The sequence below is a fragment of the Microtus pennsylvanicus genome, chromosome 13, assembly GCF_037038515.1.
Source record: "Microtus pennsylvanicus isolate mMicPen1 chromosome 13, mMicPen1.hap1, whole genome shotgun sequence".
Lineage (NCBI taxonomy): Eukaryota > Metazoa > Chordata > Mammalia > Rodentia > Cricetidae > Microtus > Microtus pennsylvanicus.
The window spans coordinates 9,458,376-9,474,797 of NC_134591.1; the positions used below are offsets into that span (position 1 = coordinate 9,458,376).

Below are 16,422 nucleotides of genomic sequence, written 5' to 3' on the forward strand. Positions count from 1 at the left end.
ACGGTCAACCAGGGTACAATCTCAACATGCTGGCCACTGATCACCAACAGCCTGCCCCCTCAATTCTGCGCTTTCATGTGCAACAGTTCCCAACTCCTCCCTTTTAGGGCTTTACTGAAGTCTAGGCTGTTAGGAATCTTCCAGAGAATGTAGCCAGTCCCTCTGCTTACTGGGAACAGGAAGGATCTTACCACATCAGCCCTACACTTAGGTTACCTTTGGCCCCAGCTTTTGACTTGTGGGGCCCAGAGCCTCTTGAGTTTGAATGTCCATCTTGGCAAGCAGTCTCTGGCCACGGCTGATCTGCTTATGGAGGGCATCATAGTCCTCAATCAGGCCCAGCATATGGTGGCCACTCTTGCTTGCCCACACATGGTGTTCAGCAACCAGGCAAGGCATGCAAGGGGGGCTGATGATGGAAGTGCTACTGTCACAGGAGAGAGAGTCCACGTCAGTTCCAGAGAGCAGAGGAGTCTCGGAAGCTACAAAAGAAGAGGCAAATGTTAGATCTACTTGGGGTGGCCCCTGTGTCCATGGAGTTATGCTGAGCGAGCACGAGAGCAACGGGGCCTGGCCTTGAGCCTACAGCTGTATTATCTTACATTGAGCAAAGTCTGAAATCAACATAACCAATGTTTATTGAACACTCACTCTGTGGTAGACCCTAGGCTGGTAAGATGAACCATGCTGTTATTTTCATGACAATAGTCCAGGGTCTAATGGGAATACTGAAGCTGCAGGAATTATAAATGCAAAGTGAGAGTGAGCCAGAGATCAAAGTTAAAGAGCTATCTGAGCAAGGAGGGAAGTCAAGGAAGGCTCCTTGGAAAAGGCAGCTTGAGCTGTCCCAGACAGGAAGTCAGCATTATGCACCTAGAAAATCCTGTTGCTTTTTAACTTGGTTAATTTTGACGGGGGTGGTTGGAGAGGTATTTTACAGAGATGCCTGCATTCTTGAGTCTTGAGGAAGTGAGGGGACGAGACTGGTGAAAATTAGAAACCGTGAGAACGTTAAAGCACAGTTGGAGGTAATGACTCATCCGTGTGGTCAGCCCCCACTGCAGAGGGAGCAGACTGTCCAGTACTGCTGAAGCTGGATCCCAGAGACCCTGAAATCCATACAAAGGTGGTTTCAGTTTAAAACTTCAAGTTTTAAGTCTCTGAGGTTGTACTTGGTTAACTCCTAGGATGAATTCAGTGGCTTGGAGAGTATCCTCTAGAGATACAAACCTAAGTCCCAAACCACTACCCAGCAGCCAGGGACCTCCCTTTCTTCTATTTACAAAGCTTTACTGTCATACCCAACACTACTGCAGCTAACCAGTTTATACCTGATTTAGGTGCCATTGCCTGGGTGGACTCAAATAGATCAAATGAATTATTACTGGCCTCAGGACATTTGGTGCCATCTATAACAAACAAAACAAGAGAGGAAAATGAGCTTTACCATCATTAACACTAGAGAAAGGATGGAATTAGTATGTGGTAGAGTATCACACATGCATCCATTCATTTTAGAAACTGAACATTCACTCACACCTTCACCGCACACAGTCCTGTAGCCAGGACCATGCACATTCTATTCACTCCCTGGTACCCTGTGCAGACACCAGCTAACAGAGGGGCCAGGCCCAGAGCCCTCTCTTGAAGAACCCTCCTGTCAAAACAGTAAACAGTTAACTTCATCTCAGAGTGGCCAAGGATAAGGGAGCTAAGTATAGAGACAGGTGAGGGGGACCCTATGTGGGCATCCCAGGAGCTGATGCCTGAATTATCTTTTAAAACTTTTTCAGTGCCTCGAGGGAAGGAGGGTAAGAAAAGTCAAGCAGAGTATGAGTCATCATTTAGGGAGAAGATACACAATTCCTGTAGCTAAGACCTGGGTACAGGGAAGGGCATAGTAGGATGCAGTACTTGCACCCTGAGGGCTAAGTGACCCACTCAAGGTGGGAAATGTTAGGTTGAGGTCTATGTTTTAGAGTGGAAGAGCTAGTGGGGAAGCTGATACAGTAACCTGAACATGAGAGGAAAGGGAGCTGCAACAACTGAAACACTTGATGGAGGTCCATGAGATGGTAGATAATACATGAAGCACTCTCACCCCTGAGAAGCTCCTGAACTCTTACGTGCTTAGTGGGCAGAACAATGCTATACTTTGTTTTTCAAAGAAAGAGACCAGGAGACTGAGATAACTCAGCATGCCAGTGGCAGAACAGTAAGTATGTTCAGGTGCTGGAATCTCCCATGCAAGTTTCTTCCACCATGTCCCACTATGAATGCGGAGTAATGGTACTCCAGGCAGATATGCTTTAATAAGACCACCCCATCTGCTGAGATAAAACCCTACTGGGTTTTATCCTAATAATATTATTTAACAGCAAGTCATGCTACCATTTATTTTGTAAACTAGAACTCTAAAGCAACAGGGAAATGGTAAGGTAACAGACGGACAATATAGTCGGTAGGAAGCCGATATGTGAGCTGCTTGCTGGTTGGTTCCAGCCCCTGCTGGCTGTGTGTGGCAAGTCTGCATATCCTCTGCCCTTCCCAGGCATCTCTAGCCCATACAAGTACACAAGCAAATGCAAATCAGACCCAGCTGTTACCAGGAAGCTTCCTGGGATTTATGAGATGTTGAAAGCCAGAGTAAGGAAGGGGTTTAGGATCTCATTTAAAGGCAACAAGTGAGTGGGGAGTTGTAGTGCACACCTTGAAGATGTGCAGGGGAAGGGGGATCCCTTGAATTCAAGGCTGGCCTGGTATATATAGAGTTCCAAGACAGCCATGGCTATACAAAGAAATCCTCTCCCCAAAACCAAAACCAAACAAAACAAAACCAAGGCAAAAGTTCTTAGTGAGCTGTAGGTGGGACTAAACAGCAAGACGAGACAGCACAGGCCACTGGAAGCCATAACTCTACTTCCAGAGAACCCAGTGTCTACACAGAGACTATGCAGCAGTGTTAAAAGGTGAGCTGAGAGCAGCCAGAGGGCATCAATCAGAGGATCGCATATCATGCTGACCCAGAGAGTTGAATGCCCACAAAGGGAAAAGAGCCTAGCTCCTACCATGCTCATCCAGCTGAAGGGAACATTCGGTGACAGATAGGGTCTTGACAGCCAGAGTGAGAGCCCCTTCCTGGGGCATCTTCGCTCCCTGTGACAGTTGTTCCTCCAGCCTGCTCCTCAGGGCACTGTTAGTCTGGATGCTCCTCTCCAGCTGCTCACGGAGAGCCCTCATCTCTGTCAGGAGGCCATGCAGGTCGCTGAAAGAATCGGGCCCATTCCAGCCTTCTTTAGATGCCTCACCTTGGGCCTCTGCAGACACATACAAAGGAAAGCTTTGACATTTCCCAAGATCAAAGGTCAGCCATCAAAGAAACTCAAGGGCATTTCAACCCAGCACCACCATCCAGCCCCCTCCTAAGAAGTAGGTACAATTTAAAATAACAACTCGACTTTAAAAACAAAAATATTGGCTGACTTAATTGCTGCTATTCCACAAGCTAAGTAAGAGCTGGAAATTAATTTCACTTCTGGCCATAAAAGCCTAGCAAATTGCACACCAAACCCCGAAATTATGTCTAGTGGTAATAAAATCTATTTGGACCAGAATTATAGAATGAAAGGGGATGATTTTAAGGGCTACAGTATATTAAAAAGGCAGGGACAATAGCAAGAACAAGAGAAGCAACTTGAGAAGAAGCAAAAGCTGAGAGATGACCCTTTCTAGATAAACTTTCAATAGGGAGAAACCATCTGGAAAATTAGTTTTAGAAACCCCCCCACTGTGCCTCCAAATTGATTCTCAAATGTTAGACCTTATAGTCAGGCACTCTGATCTGCATTCTCTAGAAAGAGAGCACACCAAGGCTGAAAAGCACCTAAGAGTAATGTCTGGCATGTGGCGGCACTCTGGAATATCTGTTGGATGAATGATGGGAAATCTATGACAAAGTTATTTCTTGGATGCCTACTATGTGCCAGGAATGTGGCTAAGTTGTTTCAATAAATGCCCTCATTTAACTTTCAGAGCTCCACACGGTGGATACTGACAGACCTGCTTGTAGAGGCTATAACTGAACCAGTTACTGGTGAAGTCAGAACAAGCTGAGATGAAAGAAGTGAGACTCCAGACTTTAGCTTTAGGTGATATATACCTGTAAGGCTAAGGCATGTGGATTTTTAATTTAAGGTCAGTCTGTGCTACATAGAAAAACACTGCCTCAAAAACAAAGAGTAGGCCAAAGATTTTGCTTCTAAATATACCTAGTCTATCTATGGGCCAGTATGGGTTTAATGGTAGGATAAGGAAAAGCAAGAGCCATGTCCTCCCACACCCAATGAACAGCTTTTTGGGTGAGCTCATAGCCCTGAGATGCCTCAGGCCTGGCCCTGAGCACACAGTACCTCTCTGTGGCTTCCTATGTTCCTCATCCAGCTTCTCATACACCTTCAGCTCCACTCGGAGGGCCTGGAGCAACTTATCGTTCTGTGAGAGCAGCTGCTGCCTTGACTTCATTTCTTCCTGTACCCTGAAATGGACCCAGGAAGGTCGGAAGGGTTAATTCTCCCTCCAGGAGGCGTATCCAGGACTCACAGAGAGGGTGTGGACAAAATGTGCTAGGACAAGCACTGTTAAGATTTCCATCACAGTTCCCAGTTCCCACATAGCCTATGCCTCACACTTAATAGACCTCTCAAGTAACCTTCATAGACATTCTAAAGGAAGGTGTCCTCCAATTCCTGCCAAAGAAACCCAAAAGGCTGTCACTCTCTAGAGGTACATAGGCAGGGAAGATCCAGAACCTCTACTCAGGGATGTCTGATGGCACCTGGGCAGGGATGAGGGAGGTGACTCACACAGAAGAGACAGCCCTGTGTGTTGACACAAGGAATAAGGTGGAGTCTAAGAGGAAGAATGAGTATATGTACATCTTCCTGGCTCACTCAGAGTCTCTCAGTGACCTATGCCATCTGGAGCAAAACTGGAGTCTTTAGAGGGCCAGAAGCCAAACATGACTAAGCATCCACCCTCCTCCCTTCCCTCAGCTCCTACTATAGTCAAGCATAGCACCCTCTCTGGTTTGCCACAGCAACTCTGTCTTAGGGACTATGTGCCTTCTGCCAAACATGGCCATCTCCAATAGTTTCACCTCACATGTTCACTGTGTGGCTCTCTATTAAAAGGGGTCTTTTGAGAAAGCCCTTTCTTGACCACTCTAGTGAAAATACTAGCCACCCCAAGCATCCTCCTTCTCTTTTAGAGGACCACTCTCCATACATTTACGCCCAGCTGACAATGCTTGTTTCTGCACACTAGGGTTGGAGTCACTGTGCCTCGTGCCAACAATCTCATCCTCAGGCACAGCAGGCCATCAGGGCCAGCCGAGTCAAGCCCACCTGTTCAGCTCCTGGCGGCTGCTGCAGATCTCCTGGGTCAGCTGCTGATTGTGTCTCTCCTTCTCACTGATGTCTCTCTGTAACCTTTCATTTTCCTCCTTCACACTGGTGTACTCTAGCTGAAGGTGCTCAAGACTTGCAGCCTTCCTAGACAGGGACTCAAGTAATTTCTCATTCTCTTTCTGTTTATCTGCAAATACCAAAATGAGAAGGGATACCATTTGTTTTTTCCAATCTTATTATCTTGGTATGGCAGTTCAGCTCAAGCACTCCAAGAATACAGAAAAGAATGAGATTTAATCTGGCATTTATAGTTTCGGCATTGCAATTATCCTATGCATTTTAGGCAGGTAAATCTGTCAATATCAAGGCTGCAGATTAAACATCACTAGAATGAAAGGGGTCTACTTAACTTCCTATTACATAATGGTTCTTGAAAACCTCTGTTACTTTACCTTAGTGAGTATGGTGGGTACAGCGACAGGCAGGAACCCAGATATCAATGAGTACGGAGAGCAGCAAGCCTACTGCAGAACTCCACAGGAGGCCATGGGCTCCCCAGAGGAATAACCCTTGGAGGCTCAGGAAACAATAAGACTCCCAGAAGGGAGATGGAGGAAGAGTTCTAGTGCAGCTTCTCCAATTGCTACTGTGACCCTAAGTGAAGCTCTTCACTCCTCAGTGCCTCAGCTTCCTCCCTTGGGCCAGACTGAGGATGCAGAGTTGCTGTCTGGACAGGCTTATTATTAGCCCAGGCCTCAGACACACCACACGAGAGCCAAAGGAGTGGCAATGGTAGCACACCCTAGCACTAACTGTATATAGGGCACTACAGCAAGCCCTCTAGTGTTTCAATGTCCTGTCTTTGCAGCATACTGCCAAGGCAGGCCCTGGGAATTTCCCCATCTTCCAGATGAGAAACAAATGAGAGACAGGGGTAAGGCTTCCCTGTAGCCATATGGACAGGAAGGGGCACAGCCTTGGAGGTAGATCTACTATTAACCAGGATTCAGTATTTCCATGTGCACGAGGGCTCCTGCTGGTCCACGTGACATCAGCACAGCTGCATCACTCCATCTCTAACCTGCGCCTTGTCTCTTCTCCGCTGACCCTCAGACACCTTGGATAAGCATCCCTTTCCTTTGTAGACTTGGATCCTGAGGACTTGAGCTGAAGGGCCTGCCTTTTATCACAGCAGGCCTAACTCCTCCTTGCTATAGGTTTGCCCATTTCATCCATCGGATTATAGCCTTCTAATGCTATACGGGCTTGTTTATTTCTGTATCAGTCTACCAAGCTCCCCTGTATGTCAGGATAGAGAAAAGTTATTGAATGAATGCATGAACTGCATGAGCCCCAGTTTTGACTCTTAAGGCAAAATCAGTACCCATATCACCCCCAGGACTGTGGGATAAGCTGACCTACATTCCAGCTCCAGCACCTGTAGCTCAGTGACCACACCAGGGCAATTGCTTAGGCTGTGAATTCTTACTTGAGAAACAGGGCTAATAATTCTTCACTCTAGAATCATTATACATATGAACAGTAACATAAGTAAAAGCTCATTGGCAGCTAAGCTCCAAGAGAAAGAATTACGAATCCTTATAAGGAATTCTGGATAAACTTCACTGGTAGGAGAAAATCTCCAGTAAAGATTTGGCAGTAATAAATTTCCAGTGCTTCTCTCTTCCTGGGATGGGATGAGAAAATACAGTAACATATGTTGAGACCCTGGTAGAGACTTTTTTCTTCTTTCTTTCTTTTTTGGTTTTTTGAGACAGGGTTTCTCTGTAACTCTGGAGCCTGTCCTAGAACTAACTCTTGTAGACCAGGTTAGCCTCGAACTCACAGAGATCCACCTGCCTCTGCCTCCCGAGTGCGGGGATTAAAGGTGGGCACCACCACCGCCCAGCTGCTCTGGAGGATTTTTACTCTAGTTGTCACAACAGGTAGGTGCGGCGGTTTGTAACCCACCTGTGCCCTGGTTTTCTTAGCTAATAAAACAAGGAATGCTCCACAGGATTGGTGTGCAGTTAAAGGTAGAAAATTGTCAGGTCCGCCCCTTTGGAATCTAGGGTGTCAGCTCCAGATATCTTTTGACAAAGGGCTTTGGAATTTAGGCTGCAGGTGGCCCCTGATTTCTTACCTCTGGCCCCTTTCTCAAGCATCATACTGAGGGCCTGGTTCTGCTTCCTCAGGAAATGTATCTCTGATGTCAGAGAGCTGTGCAGCTCTGAGCCATAAGCAAAAACATTTGTGGAACCTATAAGAACACACAGGAATGGTGACTTATAGACAGCTTCGGACAGGATGGATAAATCTTTCTAAGAAATATGCCGAAACAATGAAGAAATATAGCATGCAATGAAAACCAGCCCACGAACCATGTAACAACACACAGCCAGAGTCTAAAGGGCAAGGACAGTGAGCTTAACAGGGAGGCAAGAGGAGGCTTCTATATCACCATGCCCTGAAGATGAACAAAGATGAGAGCTGAACCACAGCAGGGTGAAAAATGACAGTAGCAACCATCATGGTCAACTGACTCTTAGGCCTTGGGCCTTGTCTCTGAGGCAGCTTGGTCTGACTCTGCCCCCTCTGGTCTTTCTTACCCTTTCCCTGTCTTAGGAGAAGACCCACTCCAATTTCTGACCTAGGCTTGCATGAGGGAATATCCTAAATTCCCCTTTGTCCTCCTGTCCAAGCAGGCAATTACAGCTGCTGATTCTTTCCCAGAATGCTCAGACTATGGCAAACTTTCTAATATGCTCTAGGTCTTAAGCACCTCGTCTAGCTTCATTCCCTGCTGTTTTACCAATGATGTTATCATCTCGAGCACAACCCTTTCACTGCTATTTCATGCTGAAAAATATCTGGTGGTCTGCAGTACAAACAATAAACTTCTCTGTGTCGAATTCAAGCCCCTCCATTGCTCTGCTCCCGAGCCACAACAGACACCATTTTCTTTCCATTCAGACCCCAGGTCCAGAAAATGCTGATAACCAGGTGACTTTTATGCTCTTCACACCCACTTCCCCTGTCAAAACTATACTCTATCAATTACTGGCTTAATTCCCTTTCTAGAAGTGTACACTGTGGAGACTGGGATCTAGAATTAGATGGGGGGCACTTTATGTCATTCAACCTAGGGCATGCCTCATGCTTGGCACCTCCTTGGCCTCCCAAGCTCAGCACAGCTTTCTTGTCTGCAGCTATTATTGGGGTGCTCCATTCACAGCCGGCCTTGAACACTTGCAGGATGCCCAGCATCTTCTCTGTGTAGCAGGCAGATGCTTCCCTCCTGGCTTCTGTACTGATTTAGTTCACTTACTACACCACAACCAAAATGCCACAACCCTGTGCTCCCAGACACCAGGTAAGGACATGGGCAGGGGTCTCTGGCAACCAGTGAGACCTAAGTGAAATCTGCTGAGGGCTTCAAGGAGATGGTGCACTAGAGAAGAGAGAAGCTCCAGACTCTACCTTCCCATGCCTTGGACACTGTCCTAGGAAGATGGGACACTGACAGTAAATAGTCACCATGGAAGTAAGTCAGCCTAAGCCTGCGTCAGAGCTCTCTGCCGCTGGGTTTCTTGTGATCAATGGAGGTATAAAAACCAGCCCTTGTTTCCACTGCTTGTTCTCACGTTTCTTCCCAGCTCCCTGCAGCTGAAAGCACTGGATATGTACATACGTGCCTATGGTGTGCATCCACACCCCTTCTAAACAAGGTGTGGCTAGCTCTCCTGGAAATATTCTTCCCACTCTACAGAACTTCTCTGACACATGAGTCATACAGAATTAAATCAGATTAATTTTTATTCACAAATGTCTCTTCCCCTAATTGTCCCAGTGAACTCTGGGATCATTTCAGAGTTCCTGCCTGTCTCCTGCTTAACAGCTGCAAGGCATCAGGCAAGTTGCCCACCTCCCTGCCAAGCCTCGGTTAGCACAATACAAACACCCATGCTGCTGCACTGTGTTCTCATCTGCGTTTCTAGATGAACAGAGAGTGGGGCCACAAGAGAACCACAGACTCATCAGAACAAGCAGCAGAAATCCCAACATCGAAACTGATCGATGCCAGGAAATTACCTGAAAATAAATAAATAATAGGCCATAAAACATTCCCGATTCACTAAACCTACCTAGGCCCGACTGCCCTCATGAAGACCACCTGGATGCTATGCGGCAAGCCTTTGCTTTGAGTACTACCTCTGCAGTCAGACCAGACAACTTGCAGTGAGCTAGAGCCTCTAAGGCATAAGAGTTTCTGACATTCCCCCTTGACATCGTACAGAGTCCTGTCTTTTCAGAGTGATCCCCAAGATGAACATTTCACATCAGGGGGAGGGAGGACTGCTTTTTGTTTTGTCTTCCCAGAAACTGTGACAATAAGGCGAGAACAGCACATCTCTCCACGAGAGTGAAGATTTTATGAATGCCTCTCTGTAAACGTCCCTGTCAGAGGAATTATTCTACAATTGGGCTCCACTGTAGCCGGTGGCCATTTGAACCCCCAAATAATTCCATAATTGGATTTGCTGGGGAAAATGTAAAACATAATGAATCTAACTCAGGCATTACCAAGAGTGAACATCAAGGGCCCGGCATGAATTTCTTTCCTATGTTTGACACAACTAATAACTCAAATTAATCAAATTTCCTAGGGGTGAGGGAGGAGGATGAAGGGTGCATGGGATGAATGGAAGCCCAGGCAGAAGACTGGAAGCTTCTTGCAAACCACAGTGGAAACCGAAGCACACGCAGAACTTTCAGAACCAGCCTTATGTGTGGACTACAGAGCAATGAAAAATGGACTGGGGTCCAAGTCTTGAGTTTTACCAATGAGTCCTACATTTCTAGAACTCAGTGATCTCATCTCTAAAATGGTGTCAGCGTCCTCAATGGTAGAGCATGGAAAGACTGAAAGTTAAACTGGCCTTGTTACATAAAATAGTAAAATAAAACCAACAGTGATAAAAGCAACTATTTATTGAGTGAGCACTGAGCAAGGCCTTGTTCATGACACTGCTTCATTTAATAGCAGAAAAACCATGTTTCATTAAACAACTAAGACTAGAGTGAACTGCCAAAGTCAACACCGATCAACATACCCAGGGCAACCCAACCAACTTCAACAATACAATGACTACAGAGGAAACCAAGGAGAGAGAGGAGGAAAGGAGGGAGGGAGGGGTTAACAGTTACAGTGAGCAACAGCTGGTTTCTGAACCATGTGAAGGAGTGTCTTACAGGTGTTCAGTTTTAAAGGAAGACCATTCCCTTCAAAGCAAACTGAGGTGGGGTGGGAATAGTGCTGGCCTTCTTTGGCATGAAAGATTTGCCAGATGTCAGTTTATGGTCTATTGTTGTTGTTGTTTTTGTTTTGAGACAGGGTTTCTCTGTAGCCTTGGAGCCTGTCCTGGAACTAGCTCTTGTAGACCAGGCTGGTCTCGAACTCACAGAGATCCACCTGCCTCTGATTCTCATGTGCTGGAATTAAAAGTGTGCGCCACCACTACCTGGCTTATAGTCTACTATTGATAAAAAGGAAAAAATACGGCTCTATTCTATTTTAGAATCCCAATCCATACCACTATAGTGAGAACACAGTTACAGCTCAGGACCCCAGAGGCTAGCCAATTTCTCCACCCAGTATGATTCACAGAGAGCCTCTTCAGGCAAACACATCACAGAGCAGCAACCCACCAAACCCCATTTCTTACCCTGGGAAAATCCTTCCTTACCTTGGTCAGTCTCAGACCTCTGATGTTCCAGCTGTTTCCGGAGCTTCTCATTTGTTTTAATAAATTCTTCCAAATTCTTTCTCAAAGTTCGAATTTCCTGTATGTGTTCCATTAGTAAGTCTACAGGAAGAAAAAACATTTTAAATTTAAAGTCTAAAGTCCCCAACAAATTGAATAGTTGGTGGATTATGCAGAGATCTTGAAATTTCAATAGCCCTGGATGTATTGAGATAGTCAGCAGCTGGCAATTCTTTCCCAGGTTTGGGGAGGCCAAGCTATTTCCCACAGCACATAGTCATGGCTCAATAATGGCTCTCTGCAGCCCTCCATGAGGAAGTAACTTTACATCACACACAAAAATTATACTCCATACAATTTTAATGCTAACTCTAATGCAGCCTTTTATTCTTCTCAATATCAAATATTAATTTAAAATCTTCCTTATGGTGAAAGTAACAGATCACTTTCAAGTTAGTCTGAACTGCCTGAGAGTTGATTAAATTACCTTCCTAATGAATCCAGATAATTTTCTAGGCTAGTTTTCTTTTTTTCTGCAATGAGTATGTTATCCCTTTATCATTCATTAATTTCAAGACTTAAAACAATGCTAGTGAGAGAGGTAATAAAAAGAATGTTTTTCAGATCACTGCTGTGTGAGTATAAATGTGTATGACCCTCTAGGGATACTGATATCACTAGTTTTAGGAAAGTTCTCCAGTGTCGGTTCCCAAATAGTTCTACTTCCAGGACTCTATTTAAGGCTCACGTGAGATGATCACAGGCACTGGCCAGAATGCATGAAAATACTTATCTGAGTTTACAAGTGACAGGAAACTGAAACAGCTCAAATTGTTCATTGAACCGAGGTCCATTCACTATGCTGAGGGATTACACAGCTATTAAATTATGCAATGAAAACTATAAATATGGAAAATGTGTTATGTTATGGCAAATTTCAAAAGATATAAAATTGGTTACTACATAATCCCAATTCTATATAAGAACATACAGGTAGTATAAACAAATAAACCAAAAAAGCAATTACAATGAAATATTAATTGTAGTTACCTCAAGGTGATAGATTTCAGGCTTTTAAAAACCTCCATTTGACATTTTAACATATCATTTAATAAATACTTAATTTTTCCAAATTTCCTAGGATGATTGTGTATTAATTTTTTTACCTTCTGCCACATCTCACTTCAACAGAGAAAGAAGGAAGAATAGTTTCACTCTAGAGGAGGATTTCCAGAGTCAGTGTTTAAAACATAATCACATTAAATATCCAAAGGCAAAACTAATGTCTTTAATTCATCAATTAGGGTACACTCAGTGTGTCTTAGTAATGTTTGTTTTAAAACATTAGACTAATGTTATGACCCAGTTTTAATTCCTCCAAAATGGCTTTCATTTAAAAGTAGCACAATGTTACAGATCTTTTCCTAATTAAATAGTAATTTTGCCATGAATTTGAATGTTTATGAGATGACTTAATTCCCAGACCTTCAGCTATCTCCTATTAATGCCAGAAGTGCGGCAAGTCATTTAGTGGAATGTCTGCCTCCCGCTGCAGCACGGCGGGAAAGGCTGTCTGTGCACATTTGTGGTGTGCCCAGCATTGGTCCTCCCGGCCCAGCCTCGAGGTCCTGCCAACCTTCTTCCAGAAGACCGTCAGCCCAGAGTCAGCCAGCTCACTGGTTTGGACTGCCACCTTCCTTGCTGGTTTATTTGAGTCTCACACTGCTGACTGTGGAGTGATGATGCTCTACACAAGCCATCTTTCAGAGTGAGGATTATCACATGGGCTGAAGGAAACATCCCCAGGGGAATTAGACACCATGCATTAATTATGCAGCCATCCTGAGGAGAATGGAATACTATAACACCTTTTCCAAAGTGGGAGAAGAGGATCCTCCTGTCTTACAGTAAACTCTTCCAGTAAGTCCTAACTTGTAAAAACCATAAATCCTATAAAATCTGCCACACACAAAAAAGAAAGAACAGAAAAATAAATGTGTGTCTTCTGTTGGGTAGTTCCAAATTTAGAGAATTTATATTAAGAAAATGCCCTCAAAGAGGAAGGCTTTGTGTTCAAGACTCCCCTGCAGCACTGTTTACAATTGTGAGAAAGTGCTGAGCTCTAGGAAGAGAAGGAAAACTGCAGTTCAGCCATCTGAGGGCTGTTCCAAAGCCACTAAAAGTGACATTATCTGACAACATGTCAGAAAGTCTATGAAAGAATGGTAAGTGAGCAAAGAAAAAAAATGCCAAATTATTTCTCTATACAGATTAAAAACGTGACAAAAGAAAAAACAGATACAGAGAAGAAAAAGCTGAAGAGAAATAAAACAAAAACAAAAACAAAAGAGCAAACAGTGGCTGTATTTCAATGGCTCCAGAGCACGGAGCTCCCACTCAAGAAAAGGGCTAGTGATGCACTAAGGGCACAGGCAGCCCAGACACATCCTTGCTGAACAGAGACAAGAGACAGGCCTGAATTACTTTGAGATTTGGAAAAATTAATTTTTTTTCTATATTTATTTTAACCTTTATCTCTTATATTAAAAAAAAATACAGTGATAGGCAGAAGAGAGCTGTGCCTAAGACCACATAGAGAAAATGGGATCACATTCCCTTTGAAAGATCCATTCACGCTGCTCCTCCACCCATGCGATCAGATCTCATGCAGTGGTTTCAGTATCCTGGAGAGGGGCTAAGTGTTACACTGGACTAAGTGCAGAAGTGGGGTACATTAAGGACAGGGAAATGATTTATAGTCTAACCTAAAGTAGATGAGGGCAGAACCCACAACCAGAAGTGATGGAAAAATCAAGTCTCACAAAAATCTCTAAGGGATACCACCAGAAACCCCAGGAAGTCTAGGTGACTGGCCACTGGAAGATTTGGTTGGTTCCTGAGTTATACCAAGAATGTGCACGTCATATTCTAGGTACATCTAAGATGTGGGACCTGAGTATCCAGAGGAGCCTTAGAGGACATCATGGGGCAAAGACTTGGCTCTAGTATCATGGACATATTGGTCGGCTTCTCCATCTAAAAGAAATCTAGCTGTTTAAACCAAACACTTCAATTACAATTCAATTACAATTCAATAAGCAATGGCTTATGTAATTAATTTAGTATTAACAAAAGGTTTTAGCAAGGAGTGCTAGTAGTGTGTGTTACAGAATCCACTGTGGTGACTTAGAAAAAACCCACTGGAATAGGCAAGAGATCAGAGACCATCAAGAGAGATACAGAGTTTATACGTATCAAAGGCCTGACACATAGGCTGTGCTCCACACCTTGCCTTCTTGTGAATTAGCTCATTTGGACCATGCACATTACCTAGAGCTACTTTGTACTTTGGAGCAGTGCTGTGCAACTGTAAGAGGATACACCCTGCACAGCCTCCAATACTGGCTATCTGTCTCTTGGGTGGAAAAGTGTGCTAAGCACAAGTCCATCTGGCCTGCCTCTATAGTACTTTGGATCTCTGAAACATACTGAATGACAAACAGTAAGTCCAACTTCTATCCCAAGAGAAGAAATGAAGGCTGTAAGCAGAAAGAAGAATGGGGAAGGTCCCTGGGAATCTGATTTGGCCAGTTTAGTTCACATCTAGCAACAGAACAAGGCAGAACATCTGTGCTCTGAAATTCCCATGCTGAAGCCCTTAGCACAGGTGTGATGGTGTCAGGGAGTGGAGCCCCTGGAGGAAATTAGGTCATGAGGACGCAATGCCCGTGATTAATGTTCTTGTGGACAGACCATAGGGATCTCCTCTGACCTTTCTTCTTCTATGTCAGAATTCAAGTGGGAAGAGGATGCTCACAGAACTCAACCACACTGCCTGTAAGGCACACTGACCTCTGCTTTCCACACATCAGAATTGTGAGAGATGGATTTGTGCTGTCTGCCGACCCCTGTATTCAGCTGCAGCAGCCTGAGTAGACCAAATTAAAAGGCCTGATGCCATGGCCAAGAGTCATCACTTAAGGGACCTGCTTCAGGATGTGCAGAAACTAAAGGACAACTAACAACAGTGACATATCCGCAGGGCTTTCTACCGACCCTTTGAAAAGAGCAGATCGCCCGAGTCATCATTTAAAAAGAAACCAAGTCCCCTTACCCCATCCTACCCCACCCCAAGATCCCAATTTTCTCCCCGGCAATTTTGTCTACTTCCCATAGCCAAGAGGGTAACTATATGTTTTTCCTTTGGTTCACCTTCTTACTTAGCTTCTTTAGGTTCACCAATTGTAGACTCCGTGACCCTTATTTATGGCTAGAAACCAATTATGAGTGAGCACATCCAAAGTTCATCTTTTTGGGTCTGGGTTACCTCACTCAGAATAGTGTTTTCTATTTCCATCCATTTGCATGCAAAATTTGAGAAGTCATTGTTTTTTACCGCAGCGTAGTACTCTAATGTGTAGATATTCCACACTTTCTTCATCCATTCTTCCATTGAGGGGCATCTAGGTTGTTTCCAGGTTCTGGCTATTACAAATAATACTGCTATGAACAGTAAGGGGAGATGGGGAGAGAAAAGGGAGAAGGGGAGGATGGGGGAAACTTGGGGAAAAAGGAGGATTGGGATAAAGGAAGGTTGGATAGGGGAGCACGGAAGCACAATTCTTAGTTAAGGGAGCCACCTTAGGGTTGGCAAGAGACTTGAACCTAGAGTGGCTCCCAGGAGCCCAAGCCGAGGTCCCCAGCTAGTTCCTTGGGCAGCTGAGGATAGGGAACCTGAAATGACCCTAGCCTGTAGCAATACTGACGAATATCTTGCATATCATCATAGAACCTTCATCTGGTGATGGATGGAGATAGAGACAGAGACCCACACTGGAGCACTGGACTGAATTCCCAAGGTCCCAATAAGGAGCAGAAGGAGGGAGAACAGGAGCAAAGAAGTCGGGACCCCGAAGGGTGCACCCACCCACTGAGACAGTGGAGCTGATCTACTGGGAGCTCACCAAGGCCAGCTGGACTGTGACCGAAAAAGCATGGGTTAAAACTGGACTCTCTGAACATGGCGAACAATGAGGGCTGATGAGAAGCCAAGGACAATGGCACGGGGTTTTGATCCTACGCAATGTGCTGGCTTTGTGGGAGCCTAGCCAGTTTGGATGTTCACCTTCCTAGATATGGACAGAGGGGGGAGGACCTAGGACTTACCACAGGGCAGGGAACCCTGACTGCTTTTTGGACTGGAGAGGGAGGGGGAGAGGAGTGGGGGGAGGGGGAGAAGGGTGGGAGGAGGG

The 16,422-nt window shown here is 44.9% G+C and overlaps 1 protein-coding gene across 6 annotated transcripts in view; it reads right to left on the reverse strand.

Annotated features, from left to right (window-relative positions):
• Cdk5rap2 (CDK5 regulatory subunit associated protein 2) overlaps positions 1-16,422 on the reverse strand; it is a 210,880-nt gene that overhangs the window by 16,482 nt on the left and 177,976 nt on the right. For 5 of the 6 annotated variants that reach the window (XM_075945801.1, XM_075945799.1, XM_075945800.1 and 2 more), the window contains 7 exons: positions 11,153-11,272; positions 7,549-7,665; positions 5,403-5,592; positions 4,410-4,534; positions 3,069-3,317; positions 1,332-1,409; positions 217-482 (listed from right to left, as the gene is read on the reverse strand). In XM_075945801.1, the coding sequence (XP_075801916.1) occupies positions 217-482; positions 1,332-1,409; positions 3,069-3,317; positions 4,410-4,534; positions 5,403-5,592; positions 7,549-7,665; positions 11,153-11,272 (1,145 nt within the window). The remainder of the gene's footprint in view (positions 1-216; positions 483-1,331; positions 1,410-3,068; positions 3,318-4,409; positions 4,535-5,402; positions 5,593-7,548; positions 7,666-11,152; positions 11,273-16,422) is intronic. The other variant, XM_075945802.1, reaches the window with a different exon arrangement.